A 27,533-nucleotide genomic window follows, 5' to 3' on the forward strand; every position below is an offset into this window, starting at 1 on the left:
CAGGGCTGGGATTCAAATTGGGCATTCCTGTCTTGGATCCTTGTGTATGAAGACCAAAGGGCAACCTTAGGTGTCTTACTCAATTGTTTTCTGCCTTATTTATTTAAAAAAAAAAAAAAAATTGGGTGGGATAGGAGTGGGGTTGTGGTGGTTCACACCTTTAATTTCAGAGCTTGGGAACCAGGGTCTCTCTATATTCCTGGCTGACCTGGAAATCTCTATGTAGACCAGGATGGCTTAGAACTCAGAGATTTGCCTGCCTCTAACTCCCCAATGCTGTGATAAAGGCATGAACTGTCGTGCCCAACAACTATATTTTATATATGTGTGAGTGTGTATATGTTTGTGGAATGTGTGATGTGGGGTAGTTGTGGTTTAATGTGTGTGGGTGTTTGTGATGTGTGTGTATGTGTGAGGGTGGTTGGGTGGTTTGATGTGATGTGCTGTGTGTATATGTGTGTGGTTTAATGTGTCACGTGTGAGTGTATATGCATGTGCCATGCCTGAGGATGAAGGTCAGAGGACATTTTATGGGAGTTGATTGATTCTCCCCTTCTACCAAATGGGTACGGAGCTAGAACTCAGGTCATCAATCATGCATGGCAGCAAGTACTTTTATCCACTGAACCATATCCCCAGTCCCTGGAGACTAAGTGTCCAGAACCTTCCTCAGAAGGTGTTTGTAGGATGGACCAAGGAACTGAGCACAGAGAAGGGAGGGCATTCACTCCAGGTTACACAGTCAGGAAACATAAGGCAAAGTTAAACCCAGGGCACGTGGCCCCACAAACCTATGCATGATTGTGTTTATCTAGAAAAGTAGGGAACGATTATCTCCATCTTCCCCGGCGAAGCTGTTGACTGTATCTCGTACTGAGTGAAAAACCAATCCTGTTGTCTATGTGTTAGTTCTCACCCAGCTTTTTTTTCTAGATTTTGGATGTGGTTTTGAGACAGGGTCTCATGTGGCCCAGACTGGCTTTGAGTTCCTCATCTTCCAAGTACAGGCGTGTGCCACCACACTGTGAATGCTGGTTGTCCTGGTTGTGTGTGTGTGTGTGTGTGCGTGTGCGTGCGCGAGCAGGCTTGCCTGCCCAAAGATTGCAGGGCTTGCATTGATGCCCCTGGAGCTGGAGTTACAGGCTTTTATGCGCTGCCATGTGGCTGTTGGAGCCAAACTTGGGTCCTTTGGGGGAATATCAGTGCATACGCTGAGCCATCTCCACCTCCCTACTTTCTTTTCTATTTTATTTTTTATGGTGAAAAGTAGATTCAGAGATAGGCTGGGCAGGTAAAGGTGTCTGCCACCAGGATTCACCAGAATTCATAGCCTGAGTTCCACTCTGTAAGATTCCACAGAGTGGAAAGAGGGAAGTGGTCCCACAAGTTGTTCGCTGACCTCCATACCCCAATTCCCCACAACACGAAATAAGTAAATGACTGTAATGGAGAACTTTTTACAGAAGTAAATTCAGGCAGAGTTAATTTGCCCTGGCAGTTACACAGTAACTCTGCATGGTTGCTTGTTGTGACAGCGTTTAATTGAGATGCAATTTGCATGCCTTCGGATACAGAGCCCTTTCAACAGAAAGAAACTCATGTCCCTTAGCTAGCCACCTCCCTATTCTCTATCCTGATGACCCCTGAAATAAAACCAGGGCCTTCTGCATGCTAGACAGGTGTTCTACCACTGAGCCACACCCCAGCTCCTCCCTGGGGGATTCTAGGCAAGGGCTCTACCATTGAGCTACACCCCCACCCCCTGACTGGGGGATTCTAGGCAGGGGCTCCACTACTGAGCCACGTTGTCACGTGCATCAGATGTTCCTTCCTATGTGTGGGAGAATAATGCTGCATTGTCTAGATCGACCGTGCATCATGTGACCCGCTCATCAGTTAGTTGATAGATGCTTGAGTGGGTTCTACCTTTGAGTTTCACAAATCTGGCTATGAGTGTGTCTTGAGTTCCTACATGAGCGTTTATGTAAATACCGACGGGACATCTGGTTCAGAGGCCAGCTCAACGTTACCTTACTCAACAACTAACTACCAGGTGACTCCCCAGTGGCCGACCAGCTTACATTCCCCCTGGCCATGAATGGAAACTCAACTCACTGGCCTTTTGATTATTCATGCCTTCTCCTGTTGGAGGGCATGTGGATCACATGCTGTTCAGAACATTCTGGGATGTACTGTAGGGTCCACATCATCCCTTCTATCGAAAGGGTGGTATTAACATCAGCAGTATCTACCTGCCTGGTCCTGTACAGCCTTCTCGAATCTTCTTCAGAGATGAACATGGTCTGCCACTCAGCTCCCAAGTAAACCACACACGGAAGCTTATTCTTAATTATGAGTGTCTGGCCTTAGCTTGGCTTGTTTCTAGCCAGCTTTTCTTATCTTAAATTAACCCATCTACCTTTCCCCGCTGGGCTTTTGTCTTTCTTATTTCTGTATACTTACTTTCCTTCGTATTCCAACGCTGGGTAGCTGGCCCCTAGTATTCTCCTCTCCTTGTTCTATCTTCTCATCTTGTTTCTCCTTCTATTTATTCTCTCTGCCCTCCAGCCCTGCCTATCCTTGCTCCTGTCTCACTATTGGCCATTCGGCTCTCTGTTAGGACTACCAGGTGTTTTAGACAGGCAACGAATCACAGCTTCACAGATGCAGCATAGACACAAACCACACACCTTAAAATGGTATTCTTCCACAGGTAGACATGGAGTCCCTGCTTGCTCAATGGTACTGCCCCCTACTTGGTATTTTTGTACACTTTTCACTTAACAAATGACTCTGTTTACTTGAGGTTAAGACTGGTAGGTATTCTGGGCTGACCTGAAGCTTGCTCTGTAGTGGCTGATGACCTTGAACTTCTGATCCTTCTGCTTCTACCTTCTAAGTGCTGGGATCTCCCCAGCCTGGTGATGGTACTTGGGAAGCTCTGCTGGAAATGTCTGTACGTCGGTCTCCTGAGATGGTGTCCAGGGCCAGGAAGAAGGGGCGGGCACGTAAGGAGCTGCCATCCCAGCAGGCTCCTACAGACACGCTCTGTTTTTGTGTTGACCTGGTTGCCCGTTGCTTGGGTCCCTCAATTGTTTTCCAGTGCCTGGTGGCCCTAGCTGGCTCTGCTGACCCACCTTCACCGTTGGTGACTTGATCTGAAGCCTGGTATCACTGTCTTCCCAGACGGTGTCTCTGACCCACCCTGTGACCTCTCACCTTCATCCTGCCAGTAGTTGACCAGCCCCTGTTGGGTCCCCTGGCAAGGTGTGGCGCTGACCGTCTCCCAGAGATGTCCCATGATCCAGTCCCGGTCATTTTGGGTCAGGCGCCTCTTACGTTCAGCACCATCTGTGGTCACACTGAGCATGCATAGCCTTCCCTCATCCAGCTAGTGTTTACACAAAATGCCCAAAGCAGGCATACTGTCTGGGAGTCCCTCCCAGGGGGAGCAGGAGCTCAGATAAATCATGTTTACGGCGTGTCCGCTGCTCTTGAAAGAAGGCAGATCGGGAGGAGGGAGGGCTGTCTGGTAAGAAGAAGGCTTGCCAGTCTAGATGCAGTTGATCTGAGCCACTACCCTGGTGACAATTGGGAAAGGGGAGGAAGGCCGAAGGAGGAGCAGTCACGTGCAAAGGTCCTGTGACAGCCAGGGAAACTGAACGAGCCAGTAAGGCTGGTGGGGGGTGGGGGACGGGAGAGAGGGGACCAGGCAGACTGTGCAGAACTGGTCGCTAAGTAAGAAGGTGAGGGTTTACGCTGAATTGAGGAAGGGTGCCGCTGGCTGACAGACCGGAGCCAGCCTGGGTGCCGCCTGTGCCTTGGGCGTAAGAATGAGGTGGCAGAGGAGTGTGCTCATCATGGCTGTGCTCCTTCGGGAGGACAGTGGCTTCGGTCCTGGGAGCTATGGGGGAGGGGGCACCTGAGCCCTTGGAGGGCAGCTCAATGCAGGGGGAAGCCGCCAGTCAGATCCTGTTAGTGCCAGAGTTCTACAGACTGAGGGGCAGCTTTTCTCTTTTTTCTGAGCTGGAGATGAAACCCAGGACCCTGGATATGTCAGACAAGTACTTTGTCACTGAGCCACGCCCCCAGCCCCTCACTGGGGGATTCTAGGCAGGGGCTCTACCACTGAGCCACAAACCCAGCCATTGGTTTTCTGAAAGAGGCTTTCCCTATGTAAACCAGGCTGGCCTTGAACTCCCCATCCTCCTCATTCTTCCAACTTCTAGGGTTACTGGGGTTACAGGCCCAAGCCACACCTGCCACCACACACACACACTTTTTCGTGGCAGGGTTTCTCTGGGTAGTCCTGGCTATCCTGGAACTCGATTTGCTGGGATTAAAGGCATTTTCCACTACTGCCTGGCTTGTGTATTTTTTCTTATTCCTGGAAACCATCCAGGACACCGCTTACGTTTATTTAGTCACCGTCCTTGACTCACCCAGCACCTGTATTTGATGACTCTGGCGACTTTGAGGAGCATCCCTTGGGGATTTGTAGAACGGGCCCTGTGGGAATATCTGGTGTTTATCTTCTCACTAGATGGGATGACCTATGGGGTTTGGAGAGGCAGACACACACAGGTCAAGGGCCCGTTCATTACATCATACCAAAGATATGTGGTCCAGGGCCTGGGGATGGGACTCAGCTGGAGTGATGAGCTCCTAGCATGCGTAATACCCTGAGTTCAATTTCTAGTGTTTACAAAGCAAAGAATCTATTTTCACTTGTGTATGTGTGTGCGTGTATACGTGCATGCATGTGTGTGCTTGTATGTGTTCATGTGTAACTCTGTGACGTCCACTGTTGCCTCCAAAACCTGGGTGAAAAACTCAGTTGATCAGACCTTTGTGGCAAGTGTTGTAATCCACAAAGCCATCTTGGCAGTCCTAATTCTTTGATTGTGTGTGTGTGTGTGTGTGTGTGTGTGTGTGTGCTGTTTTGGACCCTGTGTTATTTTTTAAAATGAAATTTTTACTTTAATTTTTAAAAATTTTGTGTGTGCTAGTGTTTTGCCTGCATATGTATCTATGTGAAGGTGTCTGATGGATTCTTTTAATTTTATTTAATTTTATATAACAAAGTCCAATTAAATGAAAACAAACATTTATACACAATATTTGGGAATTTGGGCGTCGTTCTTTCCAAGCTACTTCCTGCTGGTAAGGGGCGCTGTCTTGGGGGGATTTGAAGAAGATTCAGATAGCCTGGCTGTAGTCTGTAGGGCTGTTTTGTCCAGCTGTTTTGAATGTAGGATCAGCTTGTACTCTGTTTCAGGCGGTCTGGCGTGATCAAACCTCATTAGTCTGGAAGGAATCCACATCTTTTCATTTTCTGTGGAAACAAAAATAGAAATCCTTTTCCCCAGTAACTTGTCCTTCAACTTAAATTTTGGAGTCAAAGCATTTTTTTAATTTAATTTATTGTTTTACATGTCGATCCCAGTTCCCTCGTCTGATGGATTTTTAAAAAAGATTTGTTTTTATTTATTTTATGAGTGAGTGTTTTGCATATATATGTGTGTATACACACACACACACACACACACACACACACACACACGTGTGTATCTTGTTCGTGCCTGGCGCTCATGGAGGTTAGAATAGGGCATCATATTCCCTGCACCTGCTGGTGAGCCGAACCTATGGGTGCTCTGAAAGAGCAGCCGGTGCTCCTGACTGCTAACGTCCAGCCCCGTAATGACTTTTTAAATTAACTTCAGGAGTCCAACAATGACACCGAATACATGTCTTACACCTTCTCTTACCCCGCCCTTTCCATGCTCCCATCCTTCCCCTCCTGATCCCCCTGCTTCATTTCACAAGTAAATCCTTAAATGGAGGCTCTACCTATGAGAGACTACACGAAATGTTTTCTTTCTGCCCACATCGCTTCCCTTTCCCTTGCGTCTTCTCTTTAAACCAGTCCTCCCCCTCTGATGCCTTCTTGAGGCTTTAATTAACGTTGACAACTATGACATGGAAGTCGCCGGAACGGAAACACTCAAAACCAGCGCTCGGGAACTCGTGGAGGAGTTTCATCCCTGAGTCTTAAGATAATGGAATTAGGAGGATGGAGGCTTAATCCAGCTGTTGAGAGGTGATTAGATGAGATCGGGAGCCCAGGCACGAGCCCTCCTCTCCCTGCAGCTTGTGCTGCGGCTGCATAAGGAAGCAGAAACTGCGCTTGGGGACTGTAATCTCTGCACTGGGGAGAAGGCTGGAAGCTCAGAGTTCGAGACCAGCCGGAGCTGCATGAGCCCCGACTCTGGAAGGGGGGTAGGACAGGAATGTAGCTCAGTTGGTAGTTTGCCTAGTGTGCAGGACCCTCTCCAAAACCATGTTCTTCAGTGTTACAGCGCCAGCACTGCTCTGGGCTAAATCAGTCTACTTTTTTCCTCTACAGTAACCCGCCTGAGGTATTTCATTATGGTAACAAGAATCTGACTAATACAAGCCATCAGGTATAGCAGCGTCATTTTCTTAACGTCAGTACTGGTGCCTTTCCCAGTACAGGGAAGCAGTACCTTGTTTCCCTTTCTGCTGGCCACATTCCGCGGGGCATTAATTCATATGTTTATTATGTGCTAAAATGAATTCGTTTGACATTTGGGGTTTGGGGATGAAGAGAAACTGGAAGTCTTATTAATGGAAAGGAACACAGAGCCCAGGTCATGAGCCTGGTAGGTACGCCTGCTCACTGTGAGGTCTATGTGATTTCTTGGCGGTGAGAACTGGAGACTTGGATTAGATGGAGGTGAGGGTAGAAAATGAATAGGGCCTAGGACTATGGCTCAGTGGTAGAGCCCCTGCCCAGGATCCCCCAGTGAGGCGCTGGGGGGTGTGGCTTAGGTATAGAGACTCCGACTAGTACATCCAAGGCTCTGGCCATCTTCAGTACAAGCACTGATAAAAATCTTTGCTAGTATGCGCACAGGAGCACACGTTTTAAATAGTGCAATGTTGAGCAACCCCTCCAGCAGATCCAGCTGTTTCAGTGTTAACTAAAAATCAAAAAGATGTTTGAGTCTCTTTCCTTGCCCCTGGTCACTTCCCAGCTCCCGGGTAGCTAATCAGTGTGCGCAATGGCCTGCCCTTCCTTCCCACAGCTCTTTACACATACAAAGCGTTGAAAATGTGTATTCTTCTGCCTCCTCTACCCTATCCCCATTTTTTTTTTTTTGAGATTTATTTTTACTTTTAATTATATGTGCACATGTGTGTGTGGTGGGAGTGTGCCAGGGGTGGCCAGAAGGGTGTGTTTCTTCCCCTGGAGCTGTAATTATGGGAAGTTGTGAGCGCTGAATGTGTCTGCTGGGAAGTGAGCTGGGGTGTTCTGTAAGTGCAACAAGCGCTGTTAACTGTTGCCTCTTCGCAACTTAAACACAACAAGAAGGAAGTTTAGCGTCACATTTATTTGTTTGTTTATTGCGTGAGTGTAGCGGTGTGGGGTACCCATATTGGACGTCAGAGCTCAGCTGGCTGGAGTCCACCAGGGAGTGTGGGGCGGGGGGCGGGAGGCACTTGCCAGGAAGCCTGATCAGCTGAGCTTCATCCTGAGAGCTGCCTCCTGCATGCACATTGTCCCCTGACTTCCATGTGCTACACACACCCACCCTCTTCTTCCAAATAAATGTAATCAAATAGATAAAAGTTGCGGTCATGCATTCACAGAGGAGTGTAACTACAGCCACAGTTGCTTTGAGGACAGAAGGTCCTGTGGCTGTGAGCGCCCTACCCCCGTATCAACAGGGCTCCTGCTTCTGTGTCTGGACCCAGCTGACCTGGACACTTCATCCTCGTGCCGTGCCCAGCTGGCCTCTGGGTTTAGCTTCGGGTCTGCTTCCTGTTTTCTGGTCCCTGTATCAGGACCCATTTGCTTCTTATGGCTGCATGCCCCTTTATGTGGATCTCCTTTGGGCTTGAGCCGTCTGCTGATTGGTCCTGAGCTATTTGCACCTATGACTCCGATGAACCAGGTGCTGCAGACATGTGAACACATTTTTATGTGGACATAGCGCTCTCTCTCTCTCTCTCTCTCTCTCTCTCTCTCTCTCAGGGCTTCTCTGTATAACTTTGGAACTAACCCTGTAGACCAGGCTGGCCTTGAACTCACAGAGATCTGTCTGTCTCTGCCACTCCAGTGCTGGAGTTAAAGGCGTGCACCACCATCACCTGGCTATAGGGTTTCTAATTTGGAGACAGTGTCTTGCTATGTATGTAGTTCAGGCTGGCTTCAAACTCACTTCATAGATCAAGTTGGCCTTGAAATCTGTGATTCTTCTGCCTCAGCGTAAGTAGCTTTACTTAGATTACTACAGGCCTGTGTTACCACACCTGGCTTCACAAACTAGCCATGTTTGGTTCAATATTTGAGCGAAAAGATGCACAGCCTTTTATAGCATAGCTTGGTGGTTGTTGCCAATGTTATCCGTGTAAGCATCATGAAGGCTGGATTCAGAGCATCTGCATCAGTTTAGAAGGCTCCCCGAGGGCCCTTGATTGTCCATCTTCCCTCCTCTCCTGTGAGACTGGCATATCTCTGGTTCCCCCTCCCCCCCCAGTTCTAGAGATTGCCACAAATGGGCTTGGCACAGAGTGTCATGTCTGATAGTTCTTTCTTTGTGTCAGTTTACTTCAGGTCCATCCATCAGGGTTGCTTCCTGTGGCAAAATTGCATTCCCTCATTGACAGAGCAACATCCCATCCCATTCCTGAGCTTGGTGCTAGGATCAGAGATAGGCAATTTTCAGAGTTGTAGCTTTTTTGTTTACTGGCTAGGCAGGGGCTCTACCACTGACTCATGCCCCTAGCTCCTCACTGGGGGATTCTAGGCAGGGGCTCTACCACTGAGCCATGCCCCCAGCCCCTCACTGGGGGATTCTAGGCAGGGGCTCTACCACTGAGCAACACCCCCAGCCCCTCACAGGGGGATTCTAGGCAAGTCCTAATAGACTTCTTTTTTGTATGAATTAGGAAAAGAGACTACTTTTTTCTGGTGATTGTCATCATGTCTAAGCACAACTTTCTAAACTGTGTGCAACTGTACACAAGAGGACACACACCAGTAAAGATGAGGACTTTAATTAGCAAAAGGTAGCTGGGTTTGGAGGCTGTAATCCTATAATCCTAACCCCTGAGAAAGGGGAGCCAGGAGGCTCATGGGCTACAAAATGAAGCCCTGTCTCTACAGATAAATAATTACATAGATGTTTGGAGGAGGCAGCCCTTGAGGAATTATTCAACCCAGTGATCTTTTTGTTAATTACATTTTTAAAATGTACTATTTGTAGGGAGGGCTGGTGAATGCCATAGTACTTGTGGAACAGCGTAAGACAGCTCCTTTGGCCATGTATGTTCTGAGGATCAAAGTCAGGTCATCCGGCTTTCAGGCAAGCCCCTTCACATCCTGAGCTGTCTCGCCAGCCCTAAATCAGCCCAGCCTCTCTCCTTACAGCGCATCTTCTGGTGGGTTCTTCAGCCTTTGCGTTGTGCCATAGCTCCAGTCCATGTCAACTCAGTTCCAGGCAGAAACAGAATGAAAGCAAGTTCCTTTGTTTACTAGGAGAACTTGTTTGGTGACTTCCGCTGTCTTACAGACGCCAAGCCTGTACACTTGTTTATTGTGTGGTGCCATGGCTACCATGGCTTCAGGAGGGGAAGCTGGGAGTGATCATAAAGGACTGGGATGCCCCCAGCTTATTTATGCCTCAGTATGTGACCCAGAGCGCGCGCGCACACACGCACGCGCACACACACACACGCGCGCGCACGCACACAGACACACACACACACAGACACAGACAGACACACACGCGCGCACACACACGTGCGCGCACGCACGCGCACACGCACGCACACACACACGCGCACGCACACAGACACAGACAGACACACACACAGACACACGCACACACACGCGCACACGCACGCACACAGACACAGACAGACACACACACAGACACACGCACACACACGCGCACACGCACGCACACAGACACAGACAGACACGCACACACAGACACACACACGTGACCGAGTGTGCTCTCAAGTTTTCCATTCTGTTGTGAGCTCTGTACTGGTTTTATTATATTTTGTGGGGGTTTTTTCCCCCCTGAGGGAGAAGTTGTCTTTCTTCCCTTCTTTTTTTGAGGAGGAGTTGGAACAAGGTCTACTTACTGTAGCCCAGTCTGGCCTCCTCAAACCAGTCATTCTCCTGCCTCACCCCCCCCCCCCAGAGTGCTGGGATTACAGGTGTGCCACACCCGTTTATTCCGATTGTTTTAAACCAGTCCCTGGCCCAAGCCTGCTGCTCTGGTTTCCCAACCCTCAGAGGTGTGACTGTGGCTTCAGAAAGGTCTTTGTTTGTGGAGCTGGCGGGCGGGCCATCCGCAGAGCAGCAGCCAGGCTCGAGTCAGAGAAAGTGAGGAGTGATGGGTGCTGGTGATGGGAAGCAGCAGGTGGGCTCAGCACCCCGGACGCTGCCACACCTCCATTCTGTGGGCTCCTTTTCATGCCTTGCAGGGAATGTAAGGGTGGCTAACGTCATTCTGGGAAATGGACAGTAGTAGTCTCTTGAGTTTACTGGAGCCTTTGAATTCCAGATCCTGCTAGCTGGCTGGCTCCCCTGCGGCTCCCAATGACTTCGCAAAACTCTGGTTACATTCGGAGTGGAGGAGGGATCCTCAGGGAGTTTTGGAAGGACACCCTGTAACTGCTCTTCTCCGGGACTGCATGGAGTTGGCAGGCCTGGTGGGGAAGAATCAGGGATTCAGAGTCATCGGGTCTGAGTTCAAGTTCGGGCCCCACTGTGTGGCTGGGAGCTCAGTGTCTTCACTCTCTCTTTACTGGAAAGCATGACTCTGTTGTTCCTCTGCCACGGTCACTCAGTGGGGACAGGGTTAGTATTAGGCCTGATGCCCAGGATGTCCATGCTTGGGCAGTGGGAGCTCAATGGTGTATCCGTCAGCTTTGGTTGAAAGAGGTACAGTACCAGGTGAGACCCGTGGAGAGCCGCAGTGATCAGTGAGTCCCCCGGTGTCTGCAATTAGGGTGGCAAAGATTCAGCCGCTTGTGTGTATCCTCATCATGGGTTGGCTGTGGCTTTGTCCTATGTCCTGAGACCGAGGCAGAGCCATGGCAGTGTGGCTTCCATCTGGGTCACCCAACTCACACGCTATGCATGCAGGTGTGGCCCAGGTCTAGAGGCCTGTCTTCCAGACCAGGGCGTGCTGCCATTTGGGGTCAGCGCCTCCGCATGTGTGCGTTGTCGTATGGTTCCGTTACTTTTGTTTTGAGAGGTCTTGAGCGTGCGGACTGATCTGGAAAGGGCCGTCCCTGAGTGAGAACCGCTGGCCATGCCCCTCTCCCCGCCACAGCCACAGACCTCTGGGGCATCTTTATTTACCTCTCCCTACGTAAAGGAAGTACTTCATGCGTGCCCTTTTCTTTAGGCTGCCCCCGAACAATGGGCTTCTTTAACTCCTACTGTTCATTCACTATCCATTCTCTACACTCATCCAGCCTCCCTCTGCCACCACAGCCTCAGATTCAGGGGTCTCAGGCAGGGAGCAGGTGACATCCCCTGCCCTTGCAAGGCCCACTTATGACAGGGACACAGTGAATGGGAATCAGGTCATCAGACATGGGCTAATTGATACCAGTGTGTAAAGGCGGGTAGTAATGAATTAACCAGACCGGCTAGAATAATTGATGGTGTTTTATCGGGGAAAGAACTTACACAGAAAACAAGCGATTGACTATCACGACGATCCTGCTCCAAGGATGCAGGCCCTGCCTTCCAGATGCTCTCTGAGACCTGAAGGGGACCCTGACTTCCAGTCCTCTCCCTTCGGTCATGTCGGCACCTGGAACTACGCCCGCCCAAAGGGCGTGGCAACTGTTACAGGTGCTCAGGCAAATGTGGGTTTTATTTTGACCCAATGCCCCCCCAGGGGTTATTGCATTTTAAAAATTCATTTTAGTTTTACATTTTATGTGTATGAACTTTTTGCCTGAGTGCGTGTCGTGCTCTCGGAAGACGGCCTGGGATTCCAGACGCTGGTCAGCTGTGATGTGGGTGCTGGGAATTGAACCTTGGTCTTTTGGAAGAGCAGTCGATGCTCTTAACCACTGGGCCGTCTCTCCAGCCTCATTTTGATTTTCTGTATATGAGATGTACAGGCCCTCGTGCAGCCTAAGATGGCCTCCCTGTGTGTCTGAGGGTACGCTTGAGATTCTGGTCCCCTTGCCACCTGTGTGTTGGGCACTCCAGGCGTGCGCCACCATGCCCTGCTCCTGTACCCCTTCTCATCTTCCCAACCTCAAGGTCCGTCTCTGACAGTGGATCTCTGCCTGCCTAATGCTGCGACCCTTTAGTACAGTTCCTCGTGTGACCTTGGTGACCACCCCAAATCATAAATTACTTTTGTTACTACTTCGTAACTGTAATTTTGCTACTGTTACGGACCGTAATGTAAATATTTTTGGAGTCAATAAGGGTCTGCTAAAGGGGTCGTGACCCATATAAGGTTGAGAAACGCCGATCTGTGTGATCACTTTAGAGTTTCCTGGATGCCCCATTGTACAAATACACGGGACAGTTAATTTATCCATCCACGACCGCTCAGACATCTTCCAGTGAAATGCTGTGGGAAACGCTGTGGTGGTCTCTGGTGTGCAGATCCCTCTTTAAGACGTTTGATTCTTTTGCACACGTGCCCAGAAGTTAGAGTGCTTGGTGCTAGTGCTATTTTTAATGTTCTGCGGAACTGCCAAACCCTGCTCCACAGCAGCCAACGGGGTTGCACTCCTGCCAGCACTGAGCAAGGGCTCTGGTTTCTCACAGCCCTGCCAACACTAGCTACTTCCCAGTTTCGTCGCGGTAGCCAGCCGCTCTGAGGGGTGTGGGGCCTTGTCTCCTTGGGACTTGGAGTGCATTTCCCCTGATGATGAGTCATGCTGGGCATCCTTTTGTGTGTGATTGGCTGCTTGTATATTTTCTGTGGAGATCAAACTCAGGATCCTTGTGCATCCTAGGCAGGGGCTCTACCACTGAGCCACGCCCCCAGCCCCTCACTGGGGGATTCTAGGCAGGGGCTCTACCACTGAGCCACACCCCAGCCCCTCACTGGGGGATTCTAGGCAGGGGCTCTACCACTGAGCCACGCCCCCAGCCCCTCACTGGGGAACCATCTCTCTCCCTTTCTCTATAGCCCTCTCTTGTTCTCCCTGTCATTCATTCTGTGTGTTTGCAGGCTAGAGGACAACCTCTAGAGTCATCCTCCTTTGAGATAGTCTCTCACCGAACTTGTCTGTCACCAATATGTGAAGCCGCCTGGCCAGCAAGCCCCAGAGAAAAGCTCCGATGTGACATATGTGTGCCACCACACCCAGTTTTGCTTTGTTTTTTTTTTTTTTCCCCCAAGATAGTGTTTCCCTGTGTAACAGTCCTGGCTGTCTTAGAACTCGCTTTATAGACCAGGCTGGCCTCAGACTCACGGAGATCCGCCTGCCTCTGCTTCCCGAGTGTGCGCCTCCGCCGCCACCCCGTGGCTACGTGCAGATTTTTAAGTGAGGTAGGTGCTAGTGGCCAGATTCAGGGCCTCCGGTGTGCAGAGCCTCACTTTCCCAGAATGAGCCGTCTTCACAGCTTGCCTTCCTTCCTTCCTTCCTTCCTTCCTTCCTTCCTTCCTTCCTTCCTTCCTAAACATGACTATTGCAAAGACAGATGGCAGCTCACACCTTTAATCCCAGCACTCGGGAGGCAGAGGCAGGTGGATCTCCGTGAGTTTCAGGACATCCGGAGCTACATAGTGAGACCCTGTCTCGAATAAAACAAAAATAATCAAAGCAAAGCCAAACCAAAAGCATGACAACTGCAAAGGAAACCCAAGAATAGAGCATTCAACGTAGCTCTTGGGGTCATGATCGTCATTGGAACCTGATAAAGACAGGTCAGCCTGGGAAACATAGCAAGGTCATGCACAGTGGTACATTCTTACACTCACAGCACTTAGGAGGCAGAGGCGGAGGACTGCCAGTAGTTTGGGACCCCTATCTTTCACATAGAGATTCCACTTTACAAAGGCAGAACCAGGTTTGGAGGTGCATGCCTTGAATGCCAGCATTCAGGAGCCTGAACGAGGCAGGGGCAGGTGGGTGTCTGTGAGGTGGAGGGCCCCGTGGTCTATAGAGTGAGCTTGGGATACCGGGGATAACAAAATGAGATCATGTCTCAGTCCAACAATGACAACAACAACAAAAAGCCAGCCCGAGGTGGTGTACAACTTTAATCCCAGTACCCGGGAGGTGGAGGCAGGCAGATTTCTGGGTTCGAGGCCAGCCTGCTCTGCAGAGTGAGTTCCAGGACAGCCAGGGCTACACAGAGAAACCCTGTCTTGAAACACAACAAAGCAAAACAAAATAATTAGAAACAAACAGAAAGTAAGGGTGGCAAAACGACATAGCAGGTAAAGGTACCACCGAGACTGGCGACCCGGGTTTGATACCTGGTCCTGCAGGTTGTCCTGTTACCTCCACACGTGCTGTGAACACACACACACACACACACACACACACCAATCAAATAAGTGTAAAGACAACAAAACAAACTGTTCCCACATAGTACTCAGGACTCAATTCCTCCAGGGGTCCCCTTTGGAGACAGTTGTTTGAAGAGCTGGGGCCAATCAAAAGGCAGGGGCAGTGTCATAGGTCTTGGATGGGTGCTTGACAGGTTCTGTGTAAATCTTCCACACTTCATTTCTTAAGCAGGTGGGCATAGACTCAAAGGGAACTCGGCCAGAGATGTTGCCTTAACATTCTTGCCATGGTAGCTCCAGTCTCAGAAGTCACAGAGAGAAGACTCATGTCACACGACAGCTTGTGGGCATCGGTTTGCTCCTTCCGCCGTGTGGCTTCCCTGTGCCTGAATTCAGGTCATTAGGCTTGGCAGCAAGTGCCTTTACCAGCTCGGCCATCTCCACTATGGTTTTGCTTCTTGAGACAAAGTCTTGCTATGTTGCCCGGGCTGGCCTCAAACACAATCCTTCTGCCTCTGCATTCCAGGAGATGGGATCACAGGTGTGGACCACTGTGTCTGTCTGAGTATCTGGGCTTTTTGTTTTCTGATGATTTCCTGGTTTGAAGTGTCTCCTGGATACTAGTGCAGTTTGTCATTTGTAAGCTGAAGAGGCTACAGGGTGTCTTGTGAAGAGAGTGGATGTGTGAGGTGAGCTCCATTGGTGACTTCAGTGAGGGACTCCAGGACATCTGAGATAAAGAAAATATCTTTGCAAGGCTGTGCCAGGATGTGTTAACATATGCTTTTAAATTCCACTTGGGAGGCAGAGGCAGGAGGGTCTCTCTGTGAGTACATGGCCAGGGTTGTCTACAGAGTGAGTTCCAGAACAGCCAGGGCTACACAGAGAAACCATGTCTTGAAAAACAAAACAGCCAGGTGATGGTGGCACTCGCCTTTAATCCCAGCACTCGGGAGGAAGACAGGTGGATCTCTGGGAGTTCCAGGCAAGCATGGTCTACAGAGCTGGTTCCAGGACAGGCTCCAAAAAAAAAAAAAAAAGAAAAAGAAAAAGAAAAAAGAAAAAAGAAAGAAAGAAATCAAAGCTGTGTAACATGTGGGAAATAAGGTTCACTGGGACACAGTATAGGTTGAACAATGTTTATTCAGGGAGACATCACTTACACCAGAATCAGATGACCACCACGGGTTCCCGATCCAAGGATGCCACCCGGATGCTCTGCACATCCCGACCAGGAAGCAAGAGAGGGAGCTGGGGTCTGGGGCCCCAGACCTAGAGTCCGCACAGGTCACGTGTGCACGGCTGCCAATGGGCTGGGCGTGGTCAGTGCAAAAGGTGTGGGTGGGATGATATGTCACGACAGCCACGTGTTGAGTGGCCAATAGAGCAAGTTGTGATCACAGGCCTGCAGGAACCCTTTATCCTCCAGGACATGTAAGCCATGTTTCAATGAGTGTTGTGGCTGCTTAATACATTACACCTGTTTCAGATAATAAGATCTGGCCATAGGGCCATAGCGGGTAGTACACACCTTTAATCTCCATCCTTGGGAGATTAAATTCTAGGCCAGCTAGGGCTGCATAGTAAGAGCCTGTCTTTCTCCCCCCCCCCCAAAAAAAAAGAAGGTTGACTCTAGAAGGTAGGGGTGTAACATCTCAGCGATAGAGCCCCTGCCTAGACTCCCCCACTGAGGGGTTGGGGGTGTGGCTCGGTGGTAACCCTATCGCCTACTTCAAACATAATTATCTGGGTTCAGTTACCTGTACAAAAAAGTAAAGAGCCAGAATTGGCTATTGTATATTAAACTAAAATGTCAGTAAATGTTTTGGTATAGTGTTATGTAGTGGTGTGTATGTAGACATACTGTAGATCTTGTTTTTCTAATAGTGTGTGAGTTTGCTTTGTGTAACTAAATAGCGGATTCCCCCCTTCCTTCTCCTGTCTCTTTGCCCTGCTCCCCCACCCCATTTTTTTTCCCCGAGGCAGGGTTTCTCTGTGTAGCTTTGGAGCCTGTCCTGGAACTTGGGTTGACCTCAAACTCACAGAGGTCCGCCTGCCTCTGCCTGGGATTAAAGGCATGTGCCATCACCGCCCAGCCCCCAGCTCCCTTTTTAAAACTCAATAGCAGGTCTGTAAATCCTGGTACTTGAGGCTGAGGTGGAGGGATTCTCTAGTTCCCAGGTCCGCCTGGGCTGTATGTTCAGGCTGTGGGAAGTAAGTTAGTTGATCATGGTTCTTAGTTGTAATTCAAACACTTAGTAGCAGTGTTTTTCCTTCTTTAAATTTTTGAGACAGAATCTTCCTGTGTAGCCCAGGCTTACCCACAACTCTCCAACCTTGCCTCGGCCTCCCCAGTGCCAGGGTTATAAGTACCAGCTACCCATTGTCTTCCCAGCCTCCCTTTCTCTCAGGTCCAGATTCTTCCCTTCCTCCCACAGCCCGCCTCTGTCCCTCATCTTCTACCTGCTCATGACCGTCCTCACTCACAGCTTCTCTTTTCTTTCCACAGCTGGCCCCACAAAGGACGCTGTCGAAGTCCCCAGCCCGGGGCCCTGCATAGACCTGGAGTGGCCATCCCATCCTCCCCTTCATGATTCGTTCATAGCACAGGTAACCAGGGGAGACCCCCTCCCCCCCCCCCAGTTCACTCTTGAAGAAGCCGTTATTCTTTGGGGTACTTGAGGGGCCACTGTCATCTGACTTGTAGAACTTTGTTTAGTGACCTCAGTCCCTCCTCTCCAGCCTGCATCCCCATGTACAGCTGTAGGAAGGATGTTCCGCAAGCTTCACTTCTCCCTCATACTCTGTACCCAGACAATGTGAGTGTAACTTATGGTTGAGCCCCTATGTAGAATCCCCCAGTGAGGGGCTGGGGGCGTGGCTCAGTGGTAGAGCCCCTGCAGAGCACCCATGAGGCCCTGCAGTGACCACAAAAGAAGAGAAAGACCAGGAAGATACTTGAGTTAGTAAAGCAGTTTCCTTTGTCCTGAGCTGTAAGTTCCCACAGCTTGGGGGCTATGGTCCTCTCATTGTGTCTAGTCCATGTTACTGGACGGGAAGGACCAACATGGGGACAGTAGAAAAATGCACTAGGAGGAGGGAAGGCCGTGTGGGTGTGTTTGCCCAGATGTGTCTAAGGGTGAGTGCATGGGAGTTTAAACAGATAGTGGGTACAGACGATGCTCTGATCAGTGTACCTCTAATAAGAATCTGCATGGGTGTTTGGAAGGAAGGGGACAGACGCTTAGAAAGTCAGATGCAGACTGGAGAGGTAGCTCAGCTGGTAAAGAGCCAATGAGGACCTAAATTTGATTCCTAGAACCCATATGAAGAGCAGGGCATGGAATCCCAGCACGGGGGAGGCGGGCACCATGGGATACCCTGGGGTTTGCTAGCTGGCCAGCCTAGCCTAATTGGTGAGCTCCAGGCCAATGAGAGACCCTGTCTCAAAAAGATGAACAGCGTGGGATGAATAGCTGGGAGGAGGGCCCTTTGGAGGAATGTTGGTAATTAAGGGCAGAGGGAGGATGTTGGATGCTCTGAAGAAAGGGGTGGCTGATTGCAAGGCAGGAATGCTCTGTGGTGGGAGGCTGGTGGGAAAATGTAGACAGCATCCGGTCCTTTTGGGGTGCAGTGGGCAAAGCAGTCTCTCCCTCCTCCCCCCCGAGAGGCTGACCACGCTAAGCTTTGTCCTGGGCTCTGACAGTGCTAGCCAGCACTGGGTACCAGATGGTTCAAGACAAACCTTAGCCGTCCGCATCCTCATCATTCAGCCATGGGGCCAGCCCTACACTGCCACCGCTCTGGCTTAGCCCCATGTCCCCCCACTTCCTTTCTGATGCCTCAGTCTCCACCCTCCCCCATCACCTACCCTTTGCTTCAGATCCACACTGCATAGGTCTCCAGGCTTCACCCTGTCACCTCCATCCACCCTGGTCCTATCACCTCGTTCTGTTAGGACAGACCCCTGCCACACCATCTGGACCAGTGGGTGGGAAGTGCATAGGCTCAGGGGCGTGCAGAGGCCAGGCTGCAGAATTCAAGCTGGAGCCTGTCTGGTGTGAGCCACAGTCATCCTGTGATGGGGGCTTGGGGGGGGGGGGGTCCGAGAAGATCCTGAGAGAGAAGTTCAGGTTCCTTTGGTTTTGAGACAGGGTCGCACCCATACAGGCCCGGCTGCTCTAGGACTCAGACATCCTCCCAAGGGCTGGGGTCAAAGGCACGTGCCACTTTACACCCAGCGAGTTTGGGGTTTTGACTCTGTGAGACTTGAAGGTTATAAAGTAGAATGGCAGATTTGATCTGCGCCCTGGAGGTTGGCAGCAGGCCTGTTCCCTGTGGTTCACACATGTGTAGCATGCTTACAGGAAAGATGGAGAGTAGCCATTTAGGAGCCTCTAACTCCTCACCCCTAAAGTGGGGGTGCTGTGGTTTGTTTAGTTAAACCTATATGCAATGCTTAGTATAAGGCCTGTGAACCATCAGAGACCTCTTAGTCTCAACTGATGCCCTGTCAGGTGGGGGTGGGGGGTGGGGTTGGGGTGGATGTGAGGACCAGAGGGTTAAGAACCCTGCTCCATCCCTGGTCAGGATTTCTTTTTTTGGTTTGTTTTTGTTTTTTTGACACAGGGTTTCTCTGTGTATCATTGGCTATACTGGAACTCACTCTGTAGACCAGGCTGGCCTTGAACTCACAGAGACCCGTCTGCCTCTGCCTCCCAAGTGTGCCACCACACCCGGCTCCCTGGTCAGGATTTCTGTGTGGGAGGGGGCCTGGGAGGTGAGTCTTCTACCCCTCCATCTAGCTCTGTGCACTCCAGGAACAGCTGCTCTGGCCCTCCCCTCCAGGCGCACCTCCCCCCCCCACCCCACCCCAAGGGGCAGCTGGACAGACTGCCTCAATCTAATCATGTCTCCCTCACCCTCTTCCCACACCTGCCCCATCTAGTGGAAATGGATGATGAGGATGGGAGATGCTTACTAGACGTGATTTGGTGAGTAACGGGCTCCCCCCACCCACCCATGCCCGTCTCCCACACCCCTGCCCTCCCTCCACTCCTCAGCCTAGCTCCTTAAGGTCTCTTTTCCCTCTCTCTCTCTCGCAGTGACCCTCAGGCCCTCAATGACTTCTTGCATGGATCCGAAAAGGTAAGTGCCAGCGGCAGGGAGGGTCATTGGCTGGGCATGGGGGCTGGAGGACTGGGAGGAGAGCCAGGTCCCCTGAGACAGTTACGTCGGTCCAGCCCTGTCCTCTTGCTGATGCTGTCTTCATTTATCTTCCCAGTTAACTGAATAAGCCAGTCACCCAAAAAAAGCAAACTACCTCAACGTGCTTTTAACATGGAGACGATGCCATATTGGATACACTTATTTAATTAAAACATGTTATATTAAAAAAAAAAAAAAAAGTCTGGGTTCACGCCTTTAATCCCAGCATTCAGGAGGCAGACACAGGTACAGATCTCTGTGAGTTTGAGGCCAGCCTGGTCTACATAGTGAGCTCCAGGACAGCCAGGGGTACACAAAGAAACCCTGTCTCTAAATAAACAAATAGATAAGTAAATAAATACAAGTAAATAGAAGTTATTCGCTAGTAAAGGGTTTTTTTTTTAAATATATGCAGAAAATGACTAGAAAGAAATAAGAAGAGGTGTTGGAGAGATGGCTCTACTCTATGGATAAGATAGCGTATGGTTAAGTATGAGGACCGGAGTTCAAATCCCCGGTACCCATGTAAGAAGCCAGGCATGGCCATGTGCCCCTGTTACTCCATTTCTTTGGGGAGAAGGTAGAGACAGAATGGTCGCTGGGGGTTGTTGATCGCCAGCTTAGCTCCAGATTCAATGAGAGGCCCTGTCTGAGGGAAACAGAGCAGAGTAGTGAAGAGTAAGACATCCACCCATGTGTGTGCAGCACACACATATACAATATTAAAATCATTAAAGAAAAACAAAGTCTGGGATTGGAGGGATGGCTGTTAGGCAGGCAGTGGTAGCAGGGGCAGGAGTATCTCTGGGGGCCAGCCTGGTCTACAGAGTGAGTTCCAGGACAGCCAGGGCTACAGAGAAACCCTGTCTCCATCAAACAAAAAAAGAATGCTAGCTGCTCTTCCAGAGGATCCAAGTTCAATTCCTAGCACCCATAGTCAGCTCACAACCATCTGTAACTCCAGTTCCAGGGGACCCAACACACCCTGGGCCTCTGAAGGCACCAGGCATGCATGTGGTGTACAGACATGCATGCTGGCAAAACAGCCACGGGCATAAAATGATTTATGTTTTTAAATGAAAGAAAGCAAAGGCCATCTGTAACTGGTATAGTCAGACAGAGTCACTAAGGAAATGACATTAAAAGTGACCACAGTGCTCTAGCAGTAGTAAAATCGAGAGGTGGTAAATTTGTGGAACAGGCTCAGACTGAGGCAGAACTACTATGGGATGGCACTAAATTGGTTAGACTTAGGTGATTTTATTTTTGTTTTGTTTATTTTGAGGCAGGGTCTCTCTATGTAGTCCTGGCTGCCTAGAACTTGCTGATGTAGATCAGGTTGGCCTTGAACTCAGAGGGCGTTGGGATTAAAGTCATGTGCCACCCCACGATACTGATTATTTATTCTGAACCTGACAGCAGTTTTGGGGACTTGGATTTGATTTGTGTCCCAGAGACTAGTGCTATCTGGGAAAATGTGATAAATGGTGATTTAGTACGTATTTGTTAAGCTTTTGCAGTTTGTCATCTGGGTCAGGAGTCTGCTGGGTGGTCCTGGCTCAGGGATATCCCCCCCCCCCCAGGGTCACAGCAGTCTGTGTGGAGCAGGGGCTGTAGGCATGTAGGGCTTGTCTGGGTGCAGCACATATACCTATCCTGACTCTCTTCTGTGGCCACTGCCAAGGGGCCCTATGTCTCCCATGGGTGTCTCTCTCACGCTATTCAAATTTCCTCTGGCTGTGGCAGCTGGCTTCCCTTGTCACAAGCAACCTGTGATAGAGAGCCAGGAGGAAGCCACATACCTCTTATGACCTAAGTCTCCTAAGTCACACAGATAGGGAGGAGCTGATAAGGGCTGAGGGTGACTCGGTTGGTAGGGTGCCTGCCTAGCTTGTAAGGGGCTCTGAGTTCAGTTCCCTGCACCACACAAAGTGAGGCATGATGGCGTACACCTGTAATCCCAGCACCGGGGAGGTAGAGGCAAGAGGCCAGAAGTCGAAGGCTAGTTTTAACTACCAGCAGGTTTGAAGTCCATGAGGAAGGACAGAGAAAGGGGACAATAACTGCAGTGTTCATTCTGATGGGAGATGTAAACGCTGCCTCTTAAAGGAGGAACATCGTGCTGAGCCCTCGGGAGTACCGTGGGATAGTAGCTTGGACCTCAGCATATGCAGTAGAGGGAGCCCAGGCATGGTGGTGCATGCCTTGAACTACAGCACTCGGGAGGAGGGCAGACGGAGCTCTCTTACCTCTGGCAGGCTCAGTTCAGCTGCCAAGATGCCCCAGGACTCGGCAGGTCCAGTCCCCCAAGAGGCAGGTACACAACTATGTGTTAGTTAGATACTACGTTGGAGACGTGGGGGGGGGGGGGGGTTAGTGAAAAGCGTTGGGCAGGTGGCGTTGCCACAGCCCCCGGAAGATGTGTTACCAGGAGGACTGTGAGCTCTACTCGGGCACAGGTTGGGTGCAAACCAAGAGGCCAAAGTCCCAAGATCAAGGCAGGCACGCCAGAAGGGTGGAGTCTTAGCGGCCAGGCTGGGGTAGTGCCTCGGGTGTGAGTGTGAGTCTCGCCCCCACACACCCCTCTCCTGTCTCAAACCCAAATTGATTTCTGCTCTAGAGTCTGGTCCTGCCCTGTACACGTTTGACCGAGGGTTGTGTGTGTGGGGGGGGTCATCTCATTGCAGCTGGATAGCGATGACCTCCTGGACGCCCCAGTGGAGGCCCAAAGTGCCTTCTATGAAGGTCCTGGGGTAAGTGCTGGCCAGTGGTCTGCTCCCACGCTGCTGAGAAGGAGGGAGAGGCAGAGGCTGGGTATGCCCTGGGTGTGTGTGGGGGTGGGGTGGGGTGGGTGGTGTTCAGGAGCTAAGCTGTCTCACCACCCTGGCCGTAGAGAGGCGCAGAGGCCGGCTCTGGTGCTTTTGGTAGATACCATGTGACTCTGGGGGAAGTGCTTCTCCCCTACATAAGGCTGTATGTACTCTGAAAGTGAATATCGGAAGTGCAGAGAGCCTGTACTGTGAGCTTGACTATGCCAGCCCTTAATTGCCTCTGTGTGTGCAGAGTTCACATGTTCACACATGTGGAGGCCAGAGGTCAGCTGTGGGTACTGTCACTTGTCAGGAGCCATCAAGCTTGTTTTAGAAGGGTTTCTACTGCTCTGGAACTTGCCAAGGCTGGCTGGCTGGCTGGCTGAAGTCCGCCTGTCTCTACCTCCCCACCATGGAGTTTACTGACGCCTGTAATTTTTTTTATTATGTTTTATGATTTTTATGTGTGAACATTTTACCTGCATGATTGTACATCATGTACAGTGCCCGTGGAGTCCGGAAGACAGTGTTGGATCTCCAGGAACTGGAGTTATATACAGATGGCTGTAAGCCACCATGTGGGTGCTTGGGATGGAACCCTGGTCCTCTCCAAAAGCAGCCAGTGCTCTTAACTGCTTAGGTGTCTTTCCGTCCCCATCTGCTTTTTAGTTTTTCGAGACAGAGTTTCCCTGTAGCTCTGTAGTAGACCAGGCTGGCCTGGAACTCACAGAGATCCGCCTGCCTCTGCCTCCTGGGTGCTGGGATTAAAGGTGTGCTCCATCAGCTTTCTGTGTGTGTATGGCTTAGGGGAGTGGAGTTCTGGCTAGAGCGCCAGCTATGAGGCAAGCCCTTTCCAGGCTGAGCCATCTCCCTGGTGTTTTCCCCTTTCCCTATGCCACCGTTCAGCTCCTGCCCCTCCTCATATTTCCCTGGTCCCTGCCATTGTAACTGTCATTCTTTCAACATGTTACTTTATGACTAATCTTCCTTTAGTTTTACATCAACCATGACATCGTATTCTAAATAACCTTTCATAATAATTTGATCAAGTTTAGAAAAACAACTTGGGGTCCACAGACCCAGTTACAATGGTGGCCCCTCTGTCCTTACTAAGTCCTTTATTGAAATTTCGGTATTTTGGTTTTCTGAGACAAGGTCTCATGTAGTCCCGAACAGCCAGAAACTCACTGGGTAGCTGAGGATGGCCTTCAATTTCTAATGCTTCTGCCACTACCCTCGGGTGTTGGGATTATGGTCTTACACCACCACCTCTTCAAGTCTGTGCTGGGAACTGAACCCAGGTTCATTCTCTCTAGGCAGGTACTCTACCAACTGAGCCTTGTGCCCAGCCCCAACTCTGAATCTTTCTCTCATCTAGTCAAAATCTGAGGAGTTGACATGCCTCAAGCCTGTATATTTTCTGTGGTACTGGACTACACGCATACTGAGCAGTGTTAGCCACTGGTCACGGACCCAGGGAGCATGGCGCCAGCCCAGCCCCCCACCCCACCCCCCACCCCCAGGCAGCAGTAGCTGTGCTTGTGGTCAGTCTTCCCCCCAACCCTGCTGCCTCACAGTGAATTCTGGAGCCAGAGAAGTTTTGTATGTGTCATATATGACGTCACATGCTTGCCTTCTTATGACAAGCCCTGGGGGTGGCTGGATCATTATGCAATGTATTATCCAGAACTCCCAGCAAAGTTTGCTCTTACAAAAATTAAAAAACAAAACAAGAAAGAAAAACCAAAACAAAACCAGGCAGGTGTGAGGTGTGGTAGTACTTGCCTAGGGTGCCAGCGCTTGGGAGACAGAAACAAGAGGATGTGGAGTTCAAAGTCATCCGTGGAGTCTGAAAAGATGGCCCTGTGGTTAAGAGCATTGCAGAGAACCTGAGTTCAATTCCCAGCAGCCACATGGTGGCTTATAACTGTCGGTAACTCCAGTTCCAGGGAGTTCAACTTTCTTCTGACCTCTGTAGACACCAGGCACATATGTGTTGTACAAACAAACATATGCATAGGCACACACGTACACATACAATAATTATAGAAAAAGTCATCTTTAGCTCTGGAACAAACTCAAGGCCAGCCTAGGCAACATGATGAGTTCTTAATTTCATATATTTCTCCCTTTTATTTGGTGTGTGTGTGTGTGTGTGTGTGTGTGTGTAGGCTTGTGCATCAGTACACACATGTACACGTGAGTTTACCACAGCATGTGTGTGGAGGTCACAGGTCATCTGTCATCTTGTGGGATCCAGGGATGGATCTCAGGCTGTCGAGCCCACATGTAATTGCCTCTATCTCATCTGCCCAATTGACTGTTTAAGGGGGGAAAAAAAATGCAGGAAACTCTCTGAGTTCAAGGCTACCCTGGTGATCTGTATAGTGAGTTCCAGGTCAGCCAGGGTTACATAATCAGACTTTGTCTTTTGAAAAAAAGGGAACATATTTTCTGTATTAATATGGTATATGTGTGTGAGAGACACCTTCATGCATGCAAAGGACAGATTGAAAGGGTCACTTGCCCCTTTCCACACTGGGAACGGGGGGCCGGAACTCGGGTCATCGGGATTGTGAGGTGAACGCTTTTGCCCACTGAACAATCTGGCTTACGTCCATCCCCAATATTTTTCTTACCTTCTACTGCTGGGTGCAGAGGGGGAAATTGGGGTCAGATTAAGCAAACTGCAGGTTGCATAGTCAAGCCCACAGCCAAGCCAGGGTTTGATCTGCGTCCAGCCAGCCACTTTCAGATAGAAAAATCAATGGATTGTAGTGGCCTTTGACACCGGGTGTCCCTTTGGTGACCTTAGCTCTTGCCTTCTTCTCTTGACTGCCCTCCAGCTTCATGTGCAGGAAGCTTCCAGCAACCACCTAAACCCGGAGCCCAGCCAGCCTGCCCCAAGCGTGGACCTGGACTTCCTGGAAGATGATATCTTGGGCTCCCCTGCTGCGGGAGGAGGTGGAGGGGGCGGTGGGGGCCCAGAGCAGCCCTGTGACATTCTCCAGCAGAGTCTCCAGGAAGCCAACATCACAGAACAGACCCTGGAGGCTGAGGCTGAACTGGACCTGGGCCCCTTCCAGCTGCCCACCCTGCAGCCCGCTGACAATGGGGCTGGTGCTACAGGAGCCACGGGAGCCGCTACCGTGACCGCGGGACCCCAGGCTCTCTTCCCGGGCGGTGCAGACCTGCTGGGACTGCAAGCTCCACCTACTGTACTGACCCACCAGGCCCTGGTGCCACCCCAGGATGTGGTCAACAAGGCCCTGAGCGTTCAGCCCTTCCTGCAACCTGTGGGCCTGGGCAATGTGACCCTTCAGCCCATTCCGGGCCTCCAGAGCCTCCCCAATGGCAGCCCTGGGTCTGCCACAGCAGCCACCTTGGGTCTGGCACCTATTCAAGTGGTGGGCCAGCCCGTCATGGCCCTTAACCCACCCACCTCCCAGCTCTTGGCAAAGCAGGTGCCTGTCAGTGGCTACTTGGCCTCCGCAGCCGGGCCCTCAGAACCAGTAACGCTGGCATCTGCTGGTGTGTCCCCCCAGGGGGCCGGCCTGGTCATCCAGAAAAATCTGCCAGCTGCAGTGACCACCACTTTAAATGGGAACTCCGTATTTGCCGGGACAGGGGCCGCCACTGCAGCGGTCAGTGGGACAGCCTCGGGACAGCCGCTGGCGGTGGCCTCAGGCCTTGGCACGTCACCGCTGGTACAAGCACCCAATGTGATTTTACACAGAACCCCCACGCCCATCCAGCCCAAGCCTGCAGGGGTGCTACCCAAACTCTACCAGCTGACACCCAAGCCCTTCACCCCCACAGGGGCAACTCTCACCATCCAGGGCGAACCGGGGACCCTGCCGCAGCAGCCTAAGGGTCCCCAGAACCTGACTTTCATGGCCGCCGGCAAAGCTGGCCAGAATGTGGTGCTATCTGGCTTCCCCGCACCGGCCTTGCAGGCGAACGTATTCAAGCAGCCACCCGTCACCACCACGGGGACAGCGCCGCCGCAGCCCCCCGGGGCCCTCAGCAAGCCCATGAGCGTCCACCTCCTCAATCAAGGCAGCAGTATTGTGATCCCAGCCCAGCACATGCTTCCTGGCCAGAACCAGTTTCTGCTGCCCGGCACCCAGGCTGTTCAACTCCCCCAATCACTCTCTGCCCTGCCTGCCAACGTGGGTGGCCAGATCCTCACAGCCACAGCACCCCATACAGGTGGACAGCTCATTGCCAACCCGATCCTCACCAACCAGAACCTGACAGGTCCACTGAGTCTAGGCCCTGTGCTGGCACCCCACTCCGGGGCACACAGCGCCGCCGCGCACATCCTCTCTGCGGCCCCCATCCAGGTGGGCCAGCCTGCCCTCTTCCAGATGCCCGTTTCGTTGGCCACCGGCAGCCTGCCGACCCAGAGCCAGCCAGCCCCCACCGGCCCCACCGCCACCACCGTCCTCCAGGGTGTCACCCTGCCCCCCAGTGCTGTGGCCATGCTCAACGCCCCTGACGGGCTGGTGCAGCCCACCACCCCAGCTGCTACCACTGGGGAGGCCACGCCTGTCCTGGCAGTTCAGTCTGCTACCCAGGTGCCCCCTGCCGTCACCACACCACTGCCCCTGGGTCTCCAACAGCCGCCGACACAGCAGCCTCCACAGGCCCCTACTCCACAGGCGGCCACCCAGCCTCAGGCCACCCCTCCTCAGGCCAGCCCGGAGAAGATAGTCCTGGGGCAGCCGCCCCCTGCGGCCACCGCGGCCATCCTCACTCAGGATTCCCTCCAGATGTTCCTGCCCCAGGTATGGGGGAGCGTTGAGGGAGGAGGGAAAGGGGTTGCGTGGCGAATCACTGAGCCGAGGCGGCTAGTGGAGGCTCTCGGGGATGTCTGCAAGGTTGCCTGAGAGATGAGACTGACTGACACGGGGGACGTGCGTGGTGAGCTGACAGGCAGGAGAGCGGCTCGGGGAGGGAGTATGTGAGA

The 27,533-nt window shown here is 51.3% G+C and overlaps 1 protein-coding gene across 5 annotated transcripts in view; it reads left to right on the forward strand.

Moving 5' to 3' along the window:
- The window catches only part of Bicra (BRD4 interacting chromatin remodeling complex associated protein), a 66,836-nt gene that overhangs the window by 25,627 nt on the left and 13,676 nt on the right, over positions 1 to 27,533 (forward strand). For 4 of the 5 annotated variants that reach the window (XM_051206908.1, XM_051206912.1, XM_051206911.1 and 1 more), the window contains exons 2-6: positions 17,053 to 17,153; positions 19,492 to 19,537; positions 19,649 to 19,691; positions 22,439 to 22,504; positions 25,408 to 27,351. In XM_051206908.1, coding sequence (XP_051062865.1) covers positions 19,497 to 19,537; positions 19,649 to 19,691; positions 22,439 to 22,504; positions 25,408 to 27,351 — 2,094 coding nt within the window. In that variant the 5' untranslated portion in view covers positions 17,053 to 17,153; positions 19,492 to 19,496. Of the gene's footprint in view, positions 1 to 17,052; positions 17,154 to 19,256; positions 19,324 to 19,491; positions 19,538 to 19,648; positions 19,692 to 22,438; positions 22,505 to 25,407; positions 27,352 to 27,533 lie in introns of those variants that run through there. The other variant, XM_051206909.1, reaches the window with a different exon arrangement.

This window comes from Phodopus roborovskii, unplaced genomic scaffold (genome assembly GCF_943737965.1).
Source record: "Phodopus roborovskii unplaced genomic scaffold, PHOROB, whole genome shotgun sequence".
In the NCBI taxonomy this organism is placed as follows: domain Eukaryota; kingdom Metazoa; phylum Chordata; class Mammalia; order Rodentia; family Cricetidae; genus Phodopus; species Phodopus roborovskii.